This window comes from Sturnira hondurensis, unplaced genomic scaffold, assembly GCF_014824575.4.
Source record: "Sturnira hondurensis isolate 20B ecotype Veracruz unplaced genomic scaffold, ASM1482457v3 Scaffold0018728, whole genome shotgun sequence".
NCBI lineage: Eukaryota > Metazoa > Chordata > Mammalia > Chiroptera > Phyllostomidae > Sturnira > Sturnira hondurensis.
Window position 1 is genome coordinate 18,808,034 of NW_028091359.1, and position 18,864 is coordinate 18,826,897.

Here is an 18,864-nt window from a genome sequence, read left to right on the forward strand (position 1 = left end):
ACTCTCTGAGCTTCCTGGATTTCCTGGAAGTCTATTTCCTTTGCCAGACTGGGGAAGTTCTCCTTTATTATTTGTTCAAATACGTTTTCCACTCGTGGCTGTTTCTTTCCCCCTTCTGGTACCCCTATAATTCGGATGTTGGAACGTTTAAAGATGTCCTGGAGGTTCCTAAGCCTCTCCTCATTTTTTTGAATTCTCATTTCTTCATTCCTTTCTGCTGGGATGTTTTGTTCTTCCTTCTGGTCCATTCCATTGATTTGAGTCCCAGTTTCCTTTCCATCACTATTGGTTTCCTGTGCATTTCCCTTCATTTCATTCAGTTTAGCCTTCATATGTCCCTCTAATTTGTGGCTAAAATCAACCAGTTCTGTGAGCATTCTGATGACCAGTATTTTGAACTGTGCATCTGAGAGGCTGGCTATTTCTTGGTCACTTAGAGTTATCGGCTCTGGGGCTTTGAGTTCTTCTTGAGCCATCTTTTGAACTGTTCGTGCCTATTACGTATCACGATCGGAGCCCTAGGTGTTCACCAGGGCGGGGCAACTCAGTTGCTGGGTTGTGATGCTGTATGTGGGGGCGGAGTCAGAGAGGAGCAATGGTGGTCCCATCTGCTGCATCTGCCGCCGCTGCTGCAGCTGCCATCACCACCGGGGCTTGCACGCTTCATCTCCCCTCACGCGAATGTGCGACCGCAATGAGCCCTCTGCCTTGGGTTCGCCCGCTGGGGTCTGTGCGGTTTGTCTCACTGTGCGCAAATGTGCGACCACAGTCAGTCTGCCTCGCACCCCGGCCAGGCCTGCACTGCCTGTGTGCCTGAGTCTGGGGATCTTTCCTGCCCGATCCTGCTTCGCTGCTGGCTCTGCCCCTCTTACTGGTCCCGGTTGAACGGTTCCTTGTTGTCGGACTTCGGTATAGTTCAATTTTCTGTTCTTTGGCTGTGTCTTTGTTTACTAAACCTTTGTTGTATTCAAACTTGGTTGTGGGAGAAGGCACAGTGTTTCCACCTATGCCTCCATCTTGGCGGAAGTCCCTATCTATGTGCCTTTGATAAGTTCCCTTCTGAAAGAACTTCCGTTTCAAAAGTGTAAGTTTCAAAAGTGTAAGGGTTTCAAAAGTGTGAGGGTTGTACTTGATGATCTCAAAAGCGTCCAGCTGAGTCACTCTAAGATTCTTGGTTGAGATTAGAGGGCCTGTCTGTTTGGAAATGGAGCATCTTTGACTAATGTGGCTAATTAACCCTTCTGTCCAGGACAGACCGTATTTGGGAGGTCAGCTTATTGTGAACTGTTACGAGTATTTCCTTTGGGACTGTCATTCGCAAAGTAATGGAAGCATCAGGGTTACTTACCAACAAATGTTTAAAGAATCTTCATAATTTACTGCCCTTTTGCCATTACCTTTTATAAAAACTGATAGCACCTTTAGGAAAGGGCACCTGTAAACACCCTTAGTCACATGGTGTGGAGGATGCTAGAAACCAGTTGGTTGAACTTTCTGGGCAACACAGAGAATCTTTTATTTCCTAAAAGTGACCAGCACTGAGGTGCCCGCACTCAACCAGGCCGAGCTCATTTGGATGCCAGGAGGATTTTTATTTCCCTCCCCATTCTCTTTCAGTTGTAGATTGAGCTTCATAAAAATGACCAGGAAATCCTGGTGGCCCAGTCCACATACGTGCTCTGCTTTCAGCGTCAGCTGGGCCATCTCTTGACAGAAGCATTTGCTTTTCACTGTTAGAAAAGGAAGGATTCCAAAGGAGTCAAATTGAAGATAGATTCTCTTAAGGATCCTAAAAAGGATCCTTTTTTCTAGGATCCTATTTAGGCAACCGATTATGAAGATTATTGTTCACATCTCACCCTGAAAATACGTGGGGCTGTGGTTTGGGTTTACAGACCATCATTATGTCAATGAGGCAGATGGCTGCTTCTTTCCCCTGAGTACCAATAGACACTCCAAAACGACACTCGGAAATGTTTGTGTGTGGGAACTTACTCTTCTGCTCTGACATTCATTACATATCTGACCTGTAAAGATGGGTGCTGTTGGCAGCTAGCACTATACGATGGGTGTCGTAGAATAGTCACTGCTGGAGAGGACACCGAGAGGCCTCTCGTACAGGCATCCATCCCTACCCTCTTGTTGTACAGCTATGCTCAGCTGTAGCCCATGTAGGGGAAATGACTTCCTTACAGTTGTGCGCAGCTCACTAGTGGCATAGCTAAATCTAGACTATTTCAAGAGGTGACTTTGAAAATGGGTTGAAGGTGGCAAGGGGATCTGCAAATCCCTGTCTGGTACTTCACCCTCCTTTCTGCAATCTGGAAGTACCAACCCTCTGGTTCTTTTCAGGCACCCCAGTTTCAAACCCATCGAGACGGTGGAGTCAATGGATGGTGGGGTGACAGACAGAGCTGGGACATTCAGTATCACTGGGAGGCCCAGGAGCCCTCAGAATATGGCCAACAGTGTCCCTACCTGGGGGTGGGACTTCCCCTCCGGGAATTGTCCCTGTAACACAGGAGGATCAGTGCTCTCTGTGTGCTGCCGAGAGGAGAATAGAACAGAGGAGCGGGGGGCTCTTGAAGCTCCTTCTGTGACCTGGCACCAGGGGAGTGTGTCTACCTGGCCTATTGTGTAGAGTTGCAAGACCTCCAAGGTGCAATTTTGCAAAAGCTTATTCTCTCTTTCTTGTCTGAAATGTTTCCCATTGTCCATTGGGCAAGCCTAGACGGATGGTCTTAATTCTGTTCTGGGGGGGCCTACACCAGTGATAGCCTTATTTCTGTCATTTCTAGGCCTCTTGGAAATTAACTAAAACGGCTATAAATCCAACTATCGGAGTGGTTTTAAACGTTTTGAAGGTAGTGGAAAAACCCTGGAAAGTATTTAAAATAAAGGCATATTTAGGACTATGCCACAGAGAAATCAGACTGTTTTGGGTCCTGCCTATCCTCTCGTTAAAAAAAAGAAAGAAGGAAAGAAAAATTAGGTTGCTAGGCACTGCCTAGTAGCCAAAGAAATTGTGGTTTTGAGCTGTTGTTTGCTTTTTCTAGAAGTTTCATAAAGTTAATTCCAAAGTAACAGGGTGGAGCCCAAGAGAGGAGGAACACTATTTTATGATGCTTTTAGTAAAGATAAAATCTTTGCCTCGGGCTCAGGGCCGTTTAGCCGCAACCTCAGAGCCTTGCTCCCCTCCAGCTGGCAGGCGGGGGGCTGGCTGGTGCAGGGCCCAGTGGCTGGCGGAGGACGGGCGGCAGGGGGCAGTGACGCGAACTTCCCCTCTCACCTCAGCTGCTTCTTTCTCTTTTCATTTACCCCGTCAAATATTTGTTCAGCTCCTAGTGTACATGCAAACCCCTGTGTTATGTACCAACCTTCCCTTTCTAACTAGTTTTTATTGTGACTCAGTCTTCATATTTATAGTCTTCGAGTGAACTTACATCTTCATTCAGTGCTTTTAGTCTCAATTAGCAGTTTATTTTATCCTTTGGGTCTTTTTTCTTTCAAGTCCGGAAAACATTCCTTTTATTTATTTGTTAAAACTTCTGACCCTGATCTTGGATTCTGGGTTGGAAAACAAACCAACTCTGGGCCTGGCTGGTGTGGCTCAGTGGATTGAGCACAGGCCTGCGAACCGAAAGGTCCCTGGTTTGATTCCCCATCAGGGCACATACCTGGGTTGCAGGCCAGGTCCCCAGTTAGGGATGTGCAAGAGGTGACCAATTGCTGGTTCTCTGCCTCTCTTTCTCTCTCCATTTTCCTCTCTCTAAAAATTAATAAATAAAATCTTAAAAATTAAAAAAAAAACAATTCTGAAACAATGTGGAGCTCTCCTTCTATTTTTTACTCCAAGGAGCAAGTGAGCAGTTATATGCATAATCCAAAATGGATTTATCTTTGATTCACGCCTTATTGTTATTATGATGTAGCATTTTCCCACATCATAACTGCCACCTGATGATATTTTGTGATGGTTAACATACACTGCCTCATGGTGGGCAAGGTGTGGCCTAGAAGAACATGGATACAATCTATGGGTATAGGAAATCCATCCTGAGATTAAACAGGATGCTGGATCCTGGTCATAAGCCTGCTAGACGTGCGGCCTCTCATGTCTAGCGCCCCTCCCTCCTTCCTATTGCTAAGGACTCCCACGGGTTCTGACCTCTGTAGATCTTTGCATAATTACTTACGAGTATTTGAAAATCACCAGGCCATATGTTATATTTTCTCTACAGAGTGAAGGCTGCCCAGACTGAGTTAGGACAACAAATCCTGGCCGATTTTGAAGAAGCATTTCCTTCCCAGGGTACCAAGGTATTATTTTGCATTTTCTCTCCAGTCTTTAGATATTATCAAGATTCATACTTACTATAGTTACTGTTTCCATTTATCATGCCAAAATTATTTGGTGGCAGCTATAAGTCTGTTTGCCAAAGGTTCAGGGTAACGAGACCACCCTTGATTTTTAAGTATCCCAAAGCAATGTTGAGTCCTCATTTGTGTTCTTTCAGCGTCAAGAAGTGAGGATTTGTTTTGGTTTGATTTAATGTGTGTCAAACCTAATATCTTGTCTGCCCAGTAAATTCCTTTTTTTCTCATGGCTGTGTTTAGAAAAAAATCTTCAAGCCGCAGTGTTTTTTAGGATTGTTATATAACTCACCGGTTTCAATTTGGTGAAAAGACAACTGGTTGGGGGGGAGTCCATGGGCTTATGTAACTTGGAGTGACACAGTTAGGAGACTCGCTTTTGACCATCAGAATCCTGTTCTTTGGAATTAATCCCTTCTGCTCTCACTGGTGGCATAGCTGTTGGGTTGTGTCTGAGGAGCCCGCAGTATCTCACTCGTGAGCTGTTGGCTACATGTCTCCTGTAACAAGCTTGGCCTCACTTGGCAGTGAGCCTTTAGCTCTACCTTTGACTTGTAGCAGACGTAATCTTAATGCTTTGCGTCTGTAGCGGAGGGAAGAACCTTCTGAAGCTTTTATCTCCTCTATTATTTGAGCTATTTCAAGAGACAGAATTGTTCAACACACACAGGAGCCGAAGTACACGTGGACAGGCAGCGTTCTTCGCTGCACTTGGTGGGCAGAGATGGTGGGTGCACGTTCGTTACTGAGCCGAGGAACGTTTCCTGGATCCGTGCTGTAATTCAGTAACGGGAATATGTTCATTATTTTCCTTTGTGCTGCAGGGGTCGCCACCCCAGGTTGTAGAGCACTGCTTTCTCTGGGAAACCCGCTCCTGGTCTCAGTGTCTGCCCGTATTGTGGATGTCTTCCAGGAATCACACACTTCGTTTGTAAAGTCCTGAGGGCTTTATATTCTTATTCATTCACTGTAACTGTGGGGAGTGGAAGTTGGAAAGCGATTCTGTGAGGAGGGATCGTAAGGTGTTCATAAACTGTGAGCACTAGACTCTTCTTAGTGTGGGATCTGCTGTTCATTGGTGTCACGGAGTTTCCGAAGGACGTGGAGGAAGCCCAGCTTTACTGTTTAGAAGAATGTAACCATGACCTATGTTATATCTTTTGCCCAGATCCCACCAGACAGATGAAGTGAAAATGGTTTTCTTTAACAACTTGCTTCCCTTTTCTGAATCCTCACCCAAGGATATGTTTATTGACCTTAGGGAGGGTGGAGGGAGGGGCAGAGAGAGAAAGACAGAAACATCGGTGTAACAGAGGAACATTGATCCGTTGACCCCCTGTATGTACCCTGACCCAGGATCGAACCCGCAGCCTCTTTGGTGTACAGGATGTTGCTCCAACCGAGTCATCCAGTCAGGGCAACTTGCCTCCCTTTTTCTCTGGCTGGGTAACAAATAAAGAGTTTTCTTTTTTCCTTTTAATGGCTGTTGACTTTTCTTAAAGGCCTTGTGCTAGCTATTTATTTCACAACTGCACTTCATGATATTTAAAAAAAATTATCCAAGGTAACCTGTGAAGTCCTTGTAAAATGACAAAATCTGAACCCATACACGCATGGGTTTTGGCTTCTATGACTTCTCCATTAAATCAAATGCTTTTACGCAGAAGCAAAGGCTGAGCAGTCAGCGCGCTCCGAGGGCGTCCTAACAGCCTCTCAGCATGGCACGAGTCAGCACTTTTACAGTTTAGCTCTGAGGCGGCTTAGGTAACACTTGTGAAACACTTAAACTTCAGCAGAGGTGGATAAATTGGACAGAGTTGACAAAAATAAAGCAAAACACAAAGATTTGGAAGAACTTTACTCATCACCTAAAGTCTATTATTTTTCAGATGAAATTCAATAGCTGTGCCAAAGCTACGTGGCTATTTAGCTAAGCCAAGAGTAGATGCCAAGTGTTCTTTCTACAATAATCCACTCAGCCAGCTGTGTTCATTCAGTGAGTTAGCATCAACTTTGTGGCATAAAGAAAGTTTCGGCGAGACTGAATTGCCTTCACTAATTGCGATGTATCAATACAGCCCCTCGATGTCCTTCTACTGTTCTTTATAGGTCAAGGGGCTGATACTATAATTTACCTTTAGCTGCATATCCGGATGGTTGGCTATAGTAAAACAGTTCCAATGGTTTGGTACCTGATTTTACGATTTAAATGCCACCGTACTGGTTGGTACACAGAACCTTAAGAACAGGCATCTGAGGTTGGAATCAGGGAAAGCGGCACATGTGGAATGGGACCAGGGTCATTCTGAATTCTGGGCTCTTCCACAAGGTGATTTCAGGTTTGGTGTTCGGAAAGCAACATTTCCTGTGATCATTCCTGGCCACATATTTCAAAATGTCTCATTGCTGATTGACGGAGTAGCTTTAATATTGGCTACTGCACTCTAGCTTAATGATTCTCTCATCCAGGAACAAGGACTGACATTTCCACCCGCAGCAGGAGAATGAGTGTCACGGGAGTGGGAATAATAACTTCAGGAGAGGAGCGAGAAGTAGAAGCTGTCACAGACCGTGAGATTTAAAGGTTGTTTCTGGCTTTTGAATTGCTATGTGTTTGTTTTAACAGCGGCCAGGAGGACCCAGCAATGTCCTCAGAGACGCATGTCTGGTTGCTAATATTTTGGACCCCAGAATCAAACAGGAACTCATCAAGAAGTTTATTAAACAGCATCTGTCAGAGTATCTAGTACTTTTTCAAGAAAACCAAGATGTAAGTATCCACCAAATGAGATCAGATACTAAATTCGAATTCTGTGGAAAATTGAATGCTCTCAAGTATACTGATTTATACTTTATTAGTATTACTGTCTTAAAGAGTTGATTGTTGAACCGTGAATCCTAGGGGCTAACTGTACAGTTTAGTGGTTCTTAACCATTTGGGGGTCACTGACCCCTTGGAAAAATTAATGAGAGCTATAGTTCTTCTCTCCAGAAGAAGACAGCTGTGCATAAAACTTTGCATACAGTTTCAGGAAATTTACAGACCTCCAAAACCCAGTCATGGACCCCAGGGTAAAACCCCTGGAGCAAGGAGAGAGTAGACCAGATGCCTTAGAACCATGAGAAGGAGAGACTTGGGTTGTGGGGTTTTTTGTTCCACGTTTTTGCTGTTGCCTTAAACTGTCAACACTACCTCTGAGTACTGGGATGGGTTTTGTTCCCTGATGTCCTAAGGTGGCCTGGCTGGACAAAATTGACAGACGCTATGCCTGGATAAAACGCCAGCTTGTGGACTACGAGGAGAAGTACGGCCGAATGTTTCCTCGTGAGTGGAACATGACCGAGAGGATTGCGGTAGAGTTCTGCCACGTCACAAGGTAGATTCCGACCCTGACGACTTCGGTGTTCGGTGCGGTCAGTCCTCGTGTCTAGCGATTCCTTGTCTTGTGGATTGGAGTCACTACTGATGCCACCAAACAATGGATATCACCCTCATATCCAATTATCCCCCATCTCTGCTCCCAGCTTCGCTCCAGGACTCCCTTTGGCCTAGCCCTGCCTTGAGTAGCCTGCCTTCTCGACTTCACCCACTCAAGGCTCAACAACCAAATTTAGCTACAGTGATTCATTGCCCCACATTTTCCCCTGTGTCTGATCACACATATATTTACAGTTGTACACATCCATCATCAGTTTGCTTTTCTGACTTATAGATAGCTAGTTCCATAGGGACAGGTGGAATCTACTTCAGCGACATAGTAAACCATCAGGAAAAGTTTATTGAACAATTTTTCTCATCCTTAATACAGTATTTGTAGTCTTTGGGTAGTTAATAATATTGGCATCCTAGTATTTTAAGCATTTTAAAGATCTTCTCATTCATCCTGTCCTCATTGTCCATGAGTGTAGCCCAGGGGCTACATAATCCCTTTTTTAAAAAAGTTATATTTTATTGATTATGCTGTTATACTTGTCCCAGTTTTTCTCCTTTTGTCCCCCTCCACCCAGCACCTCACACTCCCCCAGGCAATGCCCACTGTTGTTCATGTCCTCGGGTCATGCGTGTAAGTTCTTCGGCTTCTCCATTTCCTATACTGTACTTTACATCCCCATGGCTACTCTATAACTACCTATTTGTACTTCTTTTTTTTTTTAAATTTTTATTTATTTATCTTTAGAGGGGAAGGAGAGAGGAAGAGAAACATCAATGTATGGTTGCTTCCCGTGCATCCCCTGCTGGGAACTGGCCCCTGCTGGGAACTGGCCTGCAACCCAGGCATGTGCCCTGACGGGGAATCAAACCGTGATCTTCTGGTTTGTAGGCCCGCACTCAATCCACTGAGCTACACCAGCCAGGGCCCTATTTGTACTTCTTAATCCCCTCACCTCTTTACCCATTCTCTCACATCACCTCCCATCTGGCAGCCATCAAAATGCTCCCCACGTCCACGATTCTGTCTCTGTTCTTGTATACTTAGTGTGTTTTTTAAATTCAATTGGTGATATGTATTTATTGATATGTATTTATTTATATGAATAATTTATTTCATTGTTCATAGTTTTGATCTTTGTCTTTTTCTTAAGTCCCTTTAATATTTCATATAATAGTGGTTTGGTGATGATGAACTCCTTCGGTTTTTTTCTTGTCTGGGAAGTTCTTTATCTGCCCTTCGATTCTAAATGTCTTTGCTAGGTAGAGCAATCTTGGCTGTAGTTTCTGCTTTTCATGACTTTGAATATTTTGTGCCAATCCATTCTAGCCTGCAAACTTTCTTTTGAGAAATCAGCTGGAAGTCTTATCAGAACTCCCCTGTAGGTAACTAACTTTTTTCTTGCAACTTTTAAGATTCTCTCTTTATCATTAACCTTTGGCATTTTGATTATGATGTCTTGGGAGTGGACCTTTTTGCATCCATCTTGTTTGGGACTCTCTGTGCTTCCTGGATTTGCATGTCTATTACATGGTTCCTTTATATTCAAGAATTAAAGCCCAAGAAAGTTAGATCAGTATATCCATGAAAAAGCTAAAGTCAACGGGTTTTTTTTAACTTGTAGCTATACCAGTACAGTGGTGGTGACTGTGTTTTATTAGTTATATATTTCATTCTAATAATTCACAGTTACATTAACTCCAGGTTAATAAAAACTTTCATATCTAAGCCTAACTCAGCCCCCTTAGAGTGGTCCATGTTGGCCGCCTGTCTTAAAATCAGAGAATACAGTCACATTGCAAATTTAAGTACATTGTGCTGGGAGAAATGTTTTATGGGAAAGTGGCTATGGGTTTTATTTTTTAATAGAGTTTATTTTTATAGAGCAGTATGAGGTTCACAGCAAAAGTGAGAGGAAGAGACGGAGATTTCCCGCATACCCTTGCCCCACACATGCGTTGCCTTCCTCATTAACAGCATCCCCCCAGCAGAGTGGTACATCCGTTACGATTGATGAACCTCCATTGGCACATGGTTATCACCCAGAGTCCGTACGTTAGGATTTACTCTTGGTGTTGTACATTTCTTGTGGCTGTTTAAAGAAACACTCGCTAGCATAGATTTAGATAACCTTTAGTATTGATTTGAGGTCAGTTGTGGTTGTCACTTTCTAAGTCCTGATAAGCAAAGAAAGATGAATTCCTTGAGAAACTGATAAGTAATTCTCTTTAGCTTACAGACCGGTGACTTGTAAGCTGACTCTGAAAAATGAAGTCTGCCGGAGACTGGCAGTGTTCTAAAGCCAACCAGCCTGCTGTTGTGTCGCTAATGGTGGCACTGCTGCTAAGCTTTCGTTGTTTGAGTTTTGGCTAAAATCCTACAGACATTTAATTATCAAATAAGTTCAGTTTGATTTTGTCATGTGTTGTGGAAGAAGACGATCATAGTGCAGCTCTTACTAAGAAATCTTGGCTGTTCAGGGTGACTTCTGCCAAGATGGAGGCATAGGTGGAAACACTGTGCCCTCTCCCACAACCAAGTTTGAATATAACAAAGGTTTAGTAAACAAAGACACAGCCAAAGAACAGAAAATTGAACTATACGGAAGTCCAACAACAACGAACCGTTCAACCAGGCTGGTAAGAGGGGCGGAGCCAGCAGCGAAGCAGGATCGGGCAGGAAAGATCCCCAGACCCAGGCACACAGGCAGTGCAGGCCTCGCTGGGATGTGGGGCAGACTGACTGAGGTCGCACATTCGCACACAGTGAGACAGGCCGCACAGGCCCCAGCGGGCGAACCCAAGGCAGAGGGCTCACTGCGGTCGCACATTCGCACACTGGGAGACGAAGATGGGGAGACGAAGCGCGAAGGCCCCGGTGGTGATGGCAGCTGCGGCAGCAGCGGCGGGAGGCGGCAGATGGGACCGCCATTGCTCCTCTTTGACCCCGCCCCCACATACAGCATCACAACCCAGCCACTGAGTTGCCCTGCTCTGATGAACACCTAGGGCTCCGATCGTGATACGTAACAGGCACGAACAGTTCAAAAGATGGATCAAGAAGAACTCAAAGCACCAGAGCCGATAACTCTAAGTGACCAAGAAATAGCCAGCCTCTCAGATGCACAGTTCAAAATACTGGCGATCAGAATGTTCACAGAACTGGTTGATTTTAGTCACAAATTAGAGGAACATAGGAAGGCTAAACTGATTGAAATGAAGGGAAATGCACAGGAAACCAATAGTGATGGAAAGGAAACTGGGACTCAAATCAATGGAATGGACCAGAAGGAAGAACAAAACATCCCAGCAGAAAGGAATGAAGAAATGAGAATTCAAAAAAATGAGGAGAGGCTTAGGAACCTCCAGGACATCTTTAAACATTCCAACATCCGGATTATAGGGATACCAGAAGGGGGAAAGAAACAGTCACGAGTGGAAAACTTACTTGAACAAATAATAAAGGAGAACTTCCCCAGTCTGACAAAGGAAATAGACTTCCAGGAAATCCAGGAAGCTCAGAGAGTCCCAAAGAAGTTGGACCCAAGAAGAAACACACCAAGGCACATCATAATTACATTAGCCAAGATGAAAATGAAGGAGAGAATCCTAGAAGCATCAAGAGATAAGGGGACAGTCACCTACAAAGGAGTTCCCATCAGACTGTCAGTGGATTTCTCAAAAGAGACCTTACAGGCAAGAAGGGGCTGGAAAGAAGTATTCCAAGTCATGAAATCCAAAGACCTACAGCCAAGATTGCTTTATCCAGCAAAGCTTTCATTTAGAATGGAGAGGCAGATAAAGTGCTTCTCAGATAAGTTCAAGTTCAAGGAGTTCATCAGCACCAAGCCCTTATTATATGAAATGCTAAAGGGACGTATATAAGAAAAAGAATATGAAAAATATGAACAGTGAAAGAACAGCAAACTCACAGTTATCAACAACCACACCTAAAACAAAAGCAAACCAAGAGAACAGCTAGATCAGGAGTGGAACCATAGAAATGAAGAACACATGGAGAGTTATCAACAGGGTAGTGGGAGGAGGAGAAGGGGGGAGAAGGTACAGAAAATAGCATAGAGGGTAAGTAGAAAATAGATAGGGGGAGGGCAAGAATAGTAGGGGAAATATAGAATCTAAAGAACTTGAGACACGTGGTTATAAACTAAGGGGGGGGGAGAATGGTGGGGGAGGGGTGTGCGGGTGGAGGAGAATGAAGGGGGGTAATAGAACAACTGTAATGCTATAATCAATAAAATATATATTTAAAAAAAAGAAATCTTGTATCACTGCCCTCGAACAACTTACATTCCGAAACAGAACACTGGGGAAGCCCTTAAACAGGGAGGAACCACAAAACGCGTACTTTTCATACAGGGGGACCGGTCTCGTGTGTTTCCAGGGTTACAGCCCTCTGTTCAGGGAGAAGATTGAGGGTTTTGTCATTTGATAACTAATGACTCATGAAATTGCATAGAAAAGTATGCATTTTTATAAGATACTGTTTCATATATATTATTAATAAAGCATTGAAAAATTTAACTATTTAAAAATAGTAGTAACAATGTAAATGAATTGGTGTCCATAATCCTTGACTGGGGGATAATTTCACCTTAAAATTCTCCAACAAAACAATTAAACTAAGTTGGTAACAGACCTCAGGATTTGAAATGGCCACAGACTTTTTAAAAAAGATTTTATTTATTTATTTATAGAGAGAGGGGAAGAGAGGGAGAGAAACATCAATGTGCCACCCTGGCTGGTGTAGCTCAGTGGATTGAGTGCGGGCCTGCAAGCCACACGATCGGGGTTCGATTCCCAGTCGGGGCACATGCCTGGCTTGCGGGCCTGTTCCCGGCAGGGAACTCACGAGAGGCAACCATACATTGGTATTTCTCTCCTCTTCCCCTCTAAAGATAAATAAATTTTAAAAAAAGAAAGAAACATCCATGTGCCATCAGTTGCCTCTCGCACACCCCTAACAGGGGGCCTGGCCCACAACCCACGCATGTGTTCTGACTGGGAATCAAACCGGAGACCCTTGTTTGCAGGCTGACACTCAATCCACTGAGCCAAACCAGCCAGGGCCATTTTTAAAAAAATACATACTAAAACCATTTACTTTGTCTTATCTTGAATGATCCATTTGTTTGACACTATTCTTACCTCTTTATTTTGAAGGACAGAACTTGCCAAGATTATGCGTACCAGAGCTAAGGAAATTGAAGTGAAATTGCTTCTTTTTGCTATTCAGAGAACAACTAACTTTGAGGGATTTCTTGCAAAACGCTTCTCTGGCTGCACTCTGGCAGATGGAAGCCTGGTAAGACTTCTCAAGGGAGCCTGGAATGTGACCTCCATGGAGGGGTGGCGGGCTTCGCTTTAGTCTCTCAACATCTGGTGGGTCCGTCCATGGGCTCTAGTGCTTAATCCCCTACTCCAGGGATTTCACTGGGTGTGTAAGTGCTAAAGGTACAGAGTACTTTCTGTGGATTTAGTGTTTGTCTCTTTGCAATAAATACTTCATGTTTTTAGAATGACCATTCTTATCAGATACTATCATCATTTTACCTAAGTATTGGCCCCATTTTACAGACTAGCAGTTTTTTGAGTCAGAGGCCTCACCTAATTACTCACAAATACCATATTACTTGATTAACTATTGAGTTTTATTATAATTTGGTTATGTTTTTACTTTAGGGTTTGTCTTCTTAATGTCTCTGGTGAGTAAACCAGTTCATTGTGTCTCCATAAACTTCAAAGCCATGTATGCAGAATTCCAAGTCAGAGAGATACCCAAAGATTAGCAGGCAGAGGTCACCGGTCTGAGGACTGTGTACCCCCGTTGGAAAGGTGGAATGTGGTGGTGTTGGTTAGAACCATTTGATCTCCATGTAATCAAAGACCAGGCCCAAAGTGTCTCTCTGAAAACCCTCTTAGAAACCCAGGCTCCCTGCTCACACATCAATATGCTTTCTTTAGATTTCTATCCATGGGGAAACCAGATGTTTAGTGTGTAGTAATTTCTGTTTACATCATTGCACACACAGACTTGAGCTCCTTGAGTACAGGAATCATGGCTGACTCATCCCTGCTTCCTCATCTCACAGAGAGTATACAGACCTTGTGCAGGCAGACAGGCACAGGAGGGAGAGAGGAGACAGTCCAAGCTGAGAGAGTCATAGCTCATGAATTTCCTTTAAGGCTGGGATTTTTTTTAAACTGCAGCAACAACAGAGAAGTGGTATGGTTTGGTGGGACAATCCTTGGATCAGCAATCTAAAGAGACTTGTGCCCGGTTTTGACTCTGCCGTCCCTCAGTGAGTTGCCTTCCCTGGGAAATGAAAAGAATAGGCTCTCCTGTAATAACAGGGTGCTGGGGAAATACACAAGACTTAAAACCCAGAAGCCATAAAGATAAGTACTAAAAGATGTGACAACACAAAAAGAACGAAATTCTGTTTGGGGAGAAAAGGCCATAAGCATAATTAAAGGATATTAGGCTGTATGAAGGAAAAAACCATTTAAGTGCTCGCTTCGGCAGCGCATACCCTACAACTGGGATGGCACGGGGTCAGCGCAGCCCTGCACAAGGATGGTATGTGCCTTCGTGAAGTGGTCCATATTCAAAATAAATAAAGTTAATGCAAAAAGTAAAATGTTTCTTAGGAAAGAACAGTTTAAGCTATATAAGACACATGAATGGTCATGGAGAAAATACAATAAAAATTATATTTTAAAAAGACAAATGGTTAATATTTGGCATACATAAAGAATTCTTAAAAATCAATGTGAAAAAGACAACCAAAGAAAAATTAGTACAGCATCCTGCCGGAAATTCATTGAAGAAATAACAGTTGGTTAATAAGTACATGAAAAAATAGAATAAGATACTAATTTTTATACATCAGGTTGGCAAAATTATAAGAGTAACAATGAAGGCTTTTAGTACCAGTATGCAAATTGAGACTACCTGTTTAAAGAGCAGATTTTCATTATGTATCAGAAATTTAAATGTGAGTGCAGTGTGAGGCAACAATTTCATACCTAGCTGTGAAGTCTACAGAAAAAAATGCATACCAAGAAAGAGGCAATGTTCATCTTTGAAAAATGGTTCAGCAGAATGCGGTATCCTGTGAGGTAGCGTGCAGCCATTTACAAATGGTAGATGGGAGGTGGGTCCAGATGTGCCATCCCAGGGAAAAACCTCTCGGATGTGTTAAGTGCAAAATGTAAGCTTGCAGGCCAGGACATATGGTATAATTTTATTTATATAAAAAATAAAAAGCATGTTTATGTATATAAGTGTGTGAGAAAAGGGTCTGGAAATGGTAACAGTGGGTGTCTCTGGGGAGGGAAGTTGGAGTGAGAGAAGGTGGAGAAGCGAAGGCTTTTCTTTCATTTGACTCTGGTATTTTGTTTGAATTTTCTTATACAAATGCATTTACCTACTTTTTTAAACATAGTTTTTCATTGACATACTTTAACAAAGTTATTTTTCAGTTTTTTTAAAAAATAAGAGACATGGGCCAAAACTGACTTTCAAAACTCTTTCCTCTAATAAACCCGAATGTGGACTCCACGTCGAATAATAGCTAACATATTTTGAACATCCACCGTGTGTCCCACACCGTGCTAGGTGTGTTCCTGGAGTCAGTCACTTTGCCTCATCAGCTGTAGGAGACAGGTGCTATACTCGTTGGAAACTTACCTGAGACCACATAGCTTATATGTAAATACAGGAAAACTGAGCAACTGTGATTAAAGCAGGGGAGAAAGGGCAGAGGCTGGGGAGAGCCCCATTCCCTTGCTTACCCATCACTCCACTGTCTTCCCTAGCTCCACCCTTCCAGTTCTAAAATTCTGGGGCTTCGCTGGGCTTCCTCTGTGCCCCACAAGTCCTGCCTCGAAGTAGGAGCATCAGGAGCTGGTCCCTTGGGGCACTGGGCTGAAGAGTGGAGGGGGCAGCCCTCAGCGTTAGCACAAGGCCCTTCCTACTTAGTGCCACTCATGTCTTCATTGAAGTAAAATACAACCGAATCACAAAGCCGTCTTTTTGTACTTAAATAAAATATATATATATGTAATATACACACATTCATTTGATTATTAACTCATGTTCAAAATTGATTTCCTTTTAGTAACAAGGAAAAAACATAGGCCCCAAAAGAAAGGAAAATGCTCTTAAAGAAAATACAAGTCACAGAGGGAAACAGGTAACAGACATAAATGCCATCGAAAGATGTGTGTGCCTCTCCTGAGAAGGCTATGGTCGGCTTCAGCACCGGCTTGACATCCTCATGCTGGCTCTCGTCTGTGCCAGCCACGCCATGCTTCTGGCCTGGTTTTAAACAGAGACTCTCGCATCTTGGGGTTCTGCCCTACAGAGATCTGTTGGGGACAAGGAAGTTTAAGCTTTGAGCACAGGTCCCAGCTGGAAGTGCCCCTTGAGCTCCCCTGTTCCAGCTGGGCAAGGTCAGTAGAGTCTAAGGTAATCCAGCTAACTGTATGGAAAATAGGTCCTAGTAAAGGATGCTTGAGTAACGTTAGTGTCAAATACCTGTTCTGAGCTATTCTTCCTCTCCGGTGTCTAGATTCTATGTCCTAGTGATTTTGCTTTTACATTTAGTGAGCTATAGGTTTACAGGGAAACAAATGGCTCCTTTGTGTCTGATGACCAGGGTAGCCTGTAGGCCTGGACACATCAGGTCTCGCTTGTGCTAGAAAATGCCCCAAAGGTCAAAAGAGCAACATGGGCAAAGAACACCCCTCTAGACAAGGCAAGGATACTAAACAATGTAACCACACAGAGACCATGAAAAACGGGTAAAAGCTATACATAAGTTTGTAAAGCCAATACTTTTTTTATAGAAAACCAGTATAGAGATGTCAAAATGGCAGCTGGCCAACTGTTAACCTGCTTCCGTCTGAGGGAGGAGAGGGCTGGAGGTGCTTGTGCCCCAGGGCAGCTGGCCTGTCCCCACATTCACTCACTCTGCCACCGTCCTAGCTGCAGCCTTCTGAATCCTGCCAGATGCTGTGATCTGTGGGGTGGGTCATGGTCAGCTAGGAACACTTGAATGTTTTTTGCCAATCTTCCTTTTGGGTCCTCTGGTTTTGAAATTTTTCTGACGTGATCCATTTACAAATATCTCCTCCAGTTGCTCAGTTGTTTCCTCTCTATCAAATTTGCAGAGAGTTTCAGGTTACAAATCCTTGACCAGAAAATCCTACTGAACCATGAGCTCTTTACTCACCCCACAGCTGGTTAGCTGTCTTCTCCAGGACTTCTCCAAATTGTTCAACTTCTCCCTTTATTTTCAAATCCTTAAACTTCTTTGAGTCAAACTCTTCCCCCAGATCGTCTCTGTCCCAGTTATCATGACCCAGCCACCATTATGCGTTCCAGGTCTTAACAAATGACTACTCCAAAGGCTTCGGGTTCTCCCTCCATGGTCTGTGTCTGGAAGCGCAACAGCACGCCCATGGGCTCATCAGTGAGGCAGGCCAGCTCTTGGGCGATCAGTTCACTGCGGCCTGCTCTGGGGAGATGGGAAGGTCCTGCTTCTCACTGTAGGGTTGTTTACCTTGAGCTTGGTCTTGACATCACCTTGCCATGGACCTAGTGGGGCCACACTAGCAGGGATCCCGGTGGATTAGTCAGGGCCACTGACCGTGTTCCCAACAGACAATGCTGGGAAGAGGCTGCCTAGTTGACCCAGGGCTTCCAACCGGCCTGATTCCTAGTCTAGCTGTTGGGTACCTACCTGACGGCCTGCCATTCCTTGTCCCTTTACCTCCTCCCCGTGCTGCCTTGCTCCCTCAGAATATGTTTTTGGGGTTTTCCCCCCTTTTTGGAAAATCTTCTGTGGCTGCCATTTTATTTCAGGGTGTCAGAATAAACTACAAAATGGACCAGGGTAGCCCCTGAGACCCTTTACTAAATGCCCAATTTCCAAATAGTTAGTGAGTTCCGTGGAAGGATAAGAAGTCAGCCAAGGAGCCAAGTTGACCAGACACCCTCCCAACCCCACACCCGTCTACCCTTGACTGATTGACAGTGAATGAGGGTGAGCTTGAGGGGTGATGAGTTCACCTGGAAAGACCTGCCATAGTTCAGCTCCTCCTAAGTGATCGTTGCGATGCATCATCTCCTGCTCTTTTTTGCCAGATGCAACCTTGACATCTGAAAGAGATGTAGACTGAAAAAACTGTAAAGACAGGGCTTGTTTTGTTTTGTTTTATTTTTCTATCCCTGACAAGTTTGTAATGTCCTGTGCTGTCCCTGTCACTGGAAGAAGTGAACTGCCACTGCTTTTTGCTGATTTCCTCAACTCCTGACCCTTTAGGAGAGATTCAAAATAGTCTGTAAATTAAAATGCCTTGAAATTAAAAGCAAATGTCTGGATGTGATTTAACTGTACCCACATGTGTTAGTGACTCGATGATTAGACTCAAGGTAAACATTATATTCAGCTTCTATGAAAGCAGAGTAGATCAGGTTAAGTTGTTATAACTGGTTCACTGAATTTGGAAGTTTATTTTTTAATAAAATTAAATTTTTTTCCCATTTCATGCAGCTGCATTTCTCCTTTTCTTGGCCATTGCATAAGTTGCCTTTCTAAGTAGAATCGTCCTTTGGCTTATACTGGATCATTTTAATATAAATTTATACTTGCCCAGTTTTTAAAATTACATTATAAATGTAGAAGCTGCAGGTGTGAGTTTTGACCATCCTGTCTGAGCACAAGAATGCTTGCAAAAGGTTCACTACTTATACCCTACAGCTCAGTCTTCAGCAACTGAACACCTGCATTAGGGAGAGTATGGGAGAGCAGGAGGGGACAGGGTCTCTGTAGTTTTGCCAAAATACAAGGAAATAGCTTTCCCTTAGCTAGTTAGCCCCTTTTAGTGTTTCAAAATATTTTATAAATGCTTTATTATTGATTAATCTTAGAGAAAGAGAGAGCAAGGGAGGGAGAAACTTCACTGTGTTGCTCCACTTATTCATTGGTTGATTCTTGTATGTGCCCTGACCAGGGATCGAACCCACAACCTTG

The 18,864-nt window shown here is 43.7% G+C and overlaps 1 protein-coding gene across 1 annotated transcript in view; it reads left to right on the forward strand.

The window, feature by feature from the left end:
- VPS53 (VPS53 subunit of GARP complex) overlaps window positions 1-18,864 on the forward strand; it is a 140,313-nt gene that overhangs the window by 45,966 nt on the left and 75,483 nt on the right. The window contains exons 8-11 of the mRNA XM_037069757.1: window positions 4,242-4,320; window positions 7,001-7,144; window positions 7,609-7,751; window positions 12,986-13,127. Coding sequence (XP_036925652.1) covers window positions 4,242-4,320; window positions 7,001-7,144; window positions 7,609-7,751; window positions 12,986-13,127 — 508 coding nt within the window. The remainder of the gene's footprint in view (window positions 1-4,241; window positions 4,321-7,000; window positions 7,145-7,608; window positions 7,752-12,985; window positions 13,128-18,864) is intronic.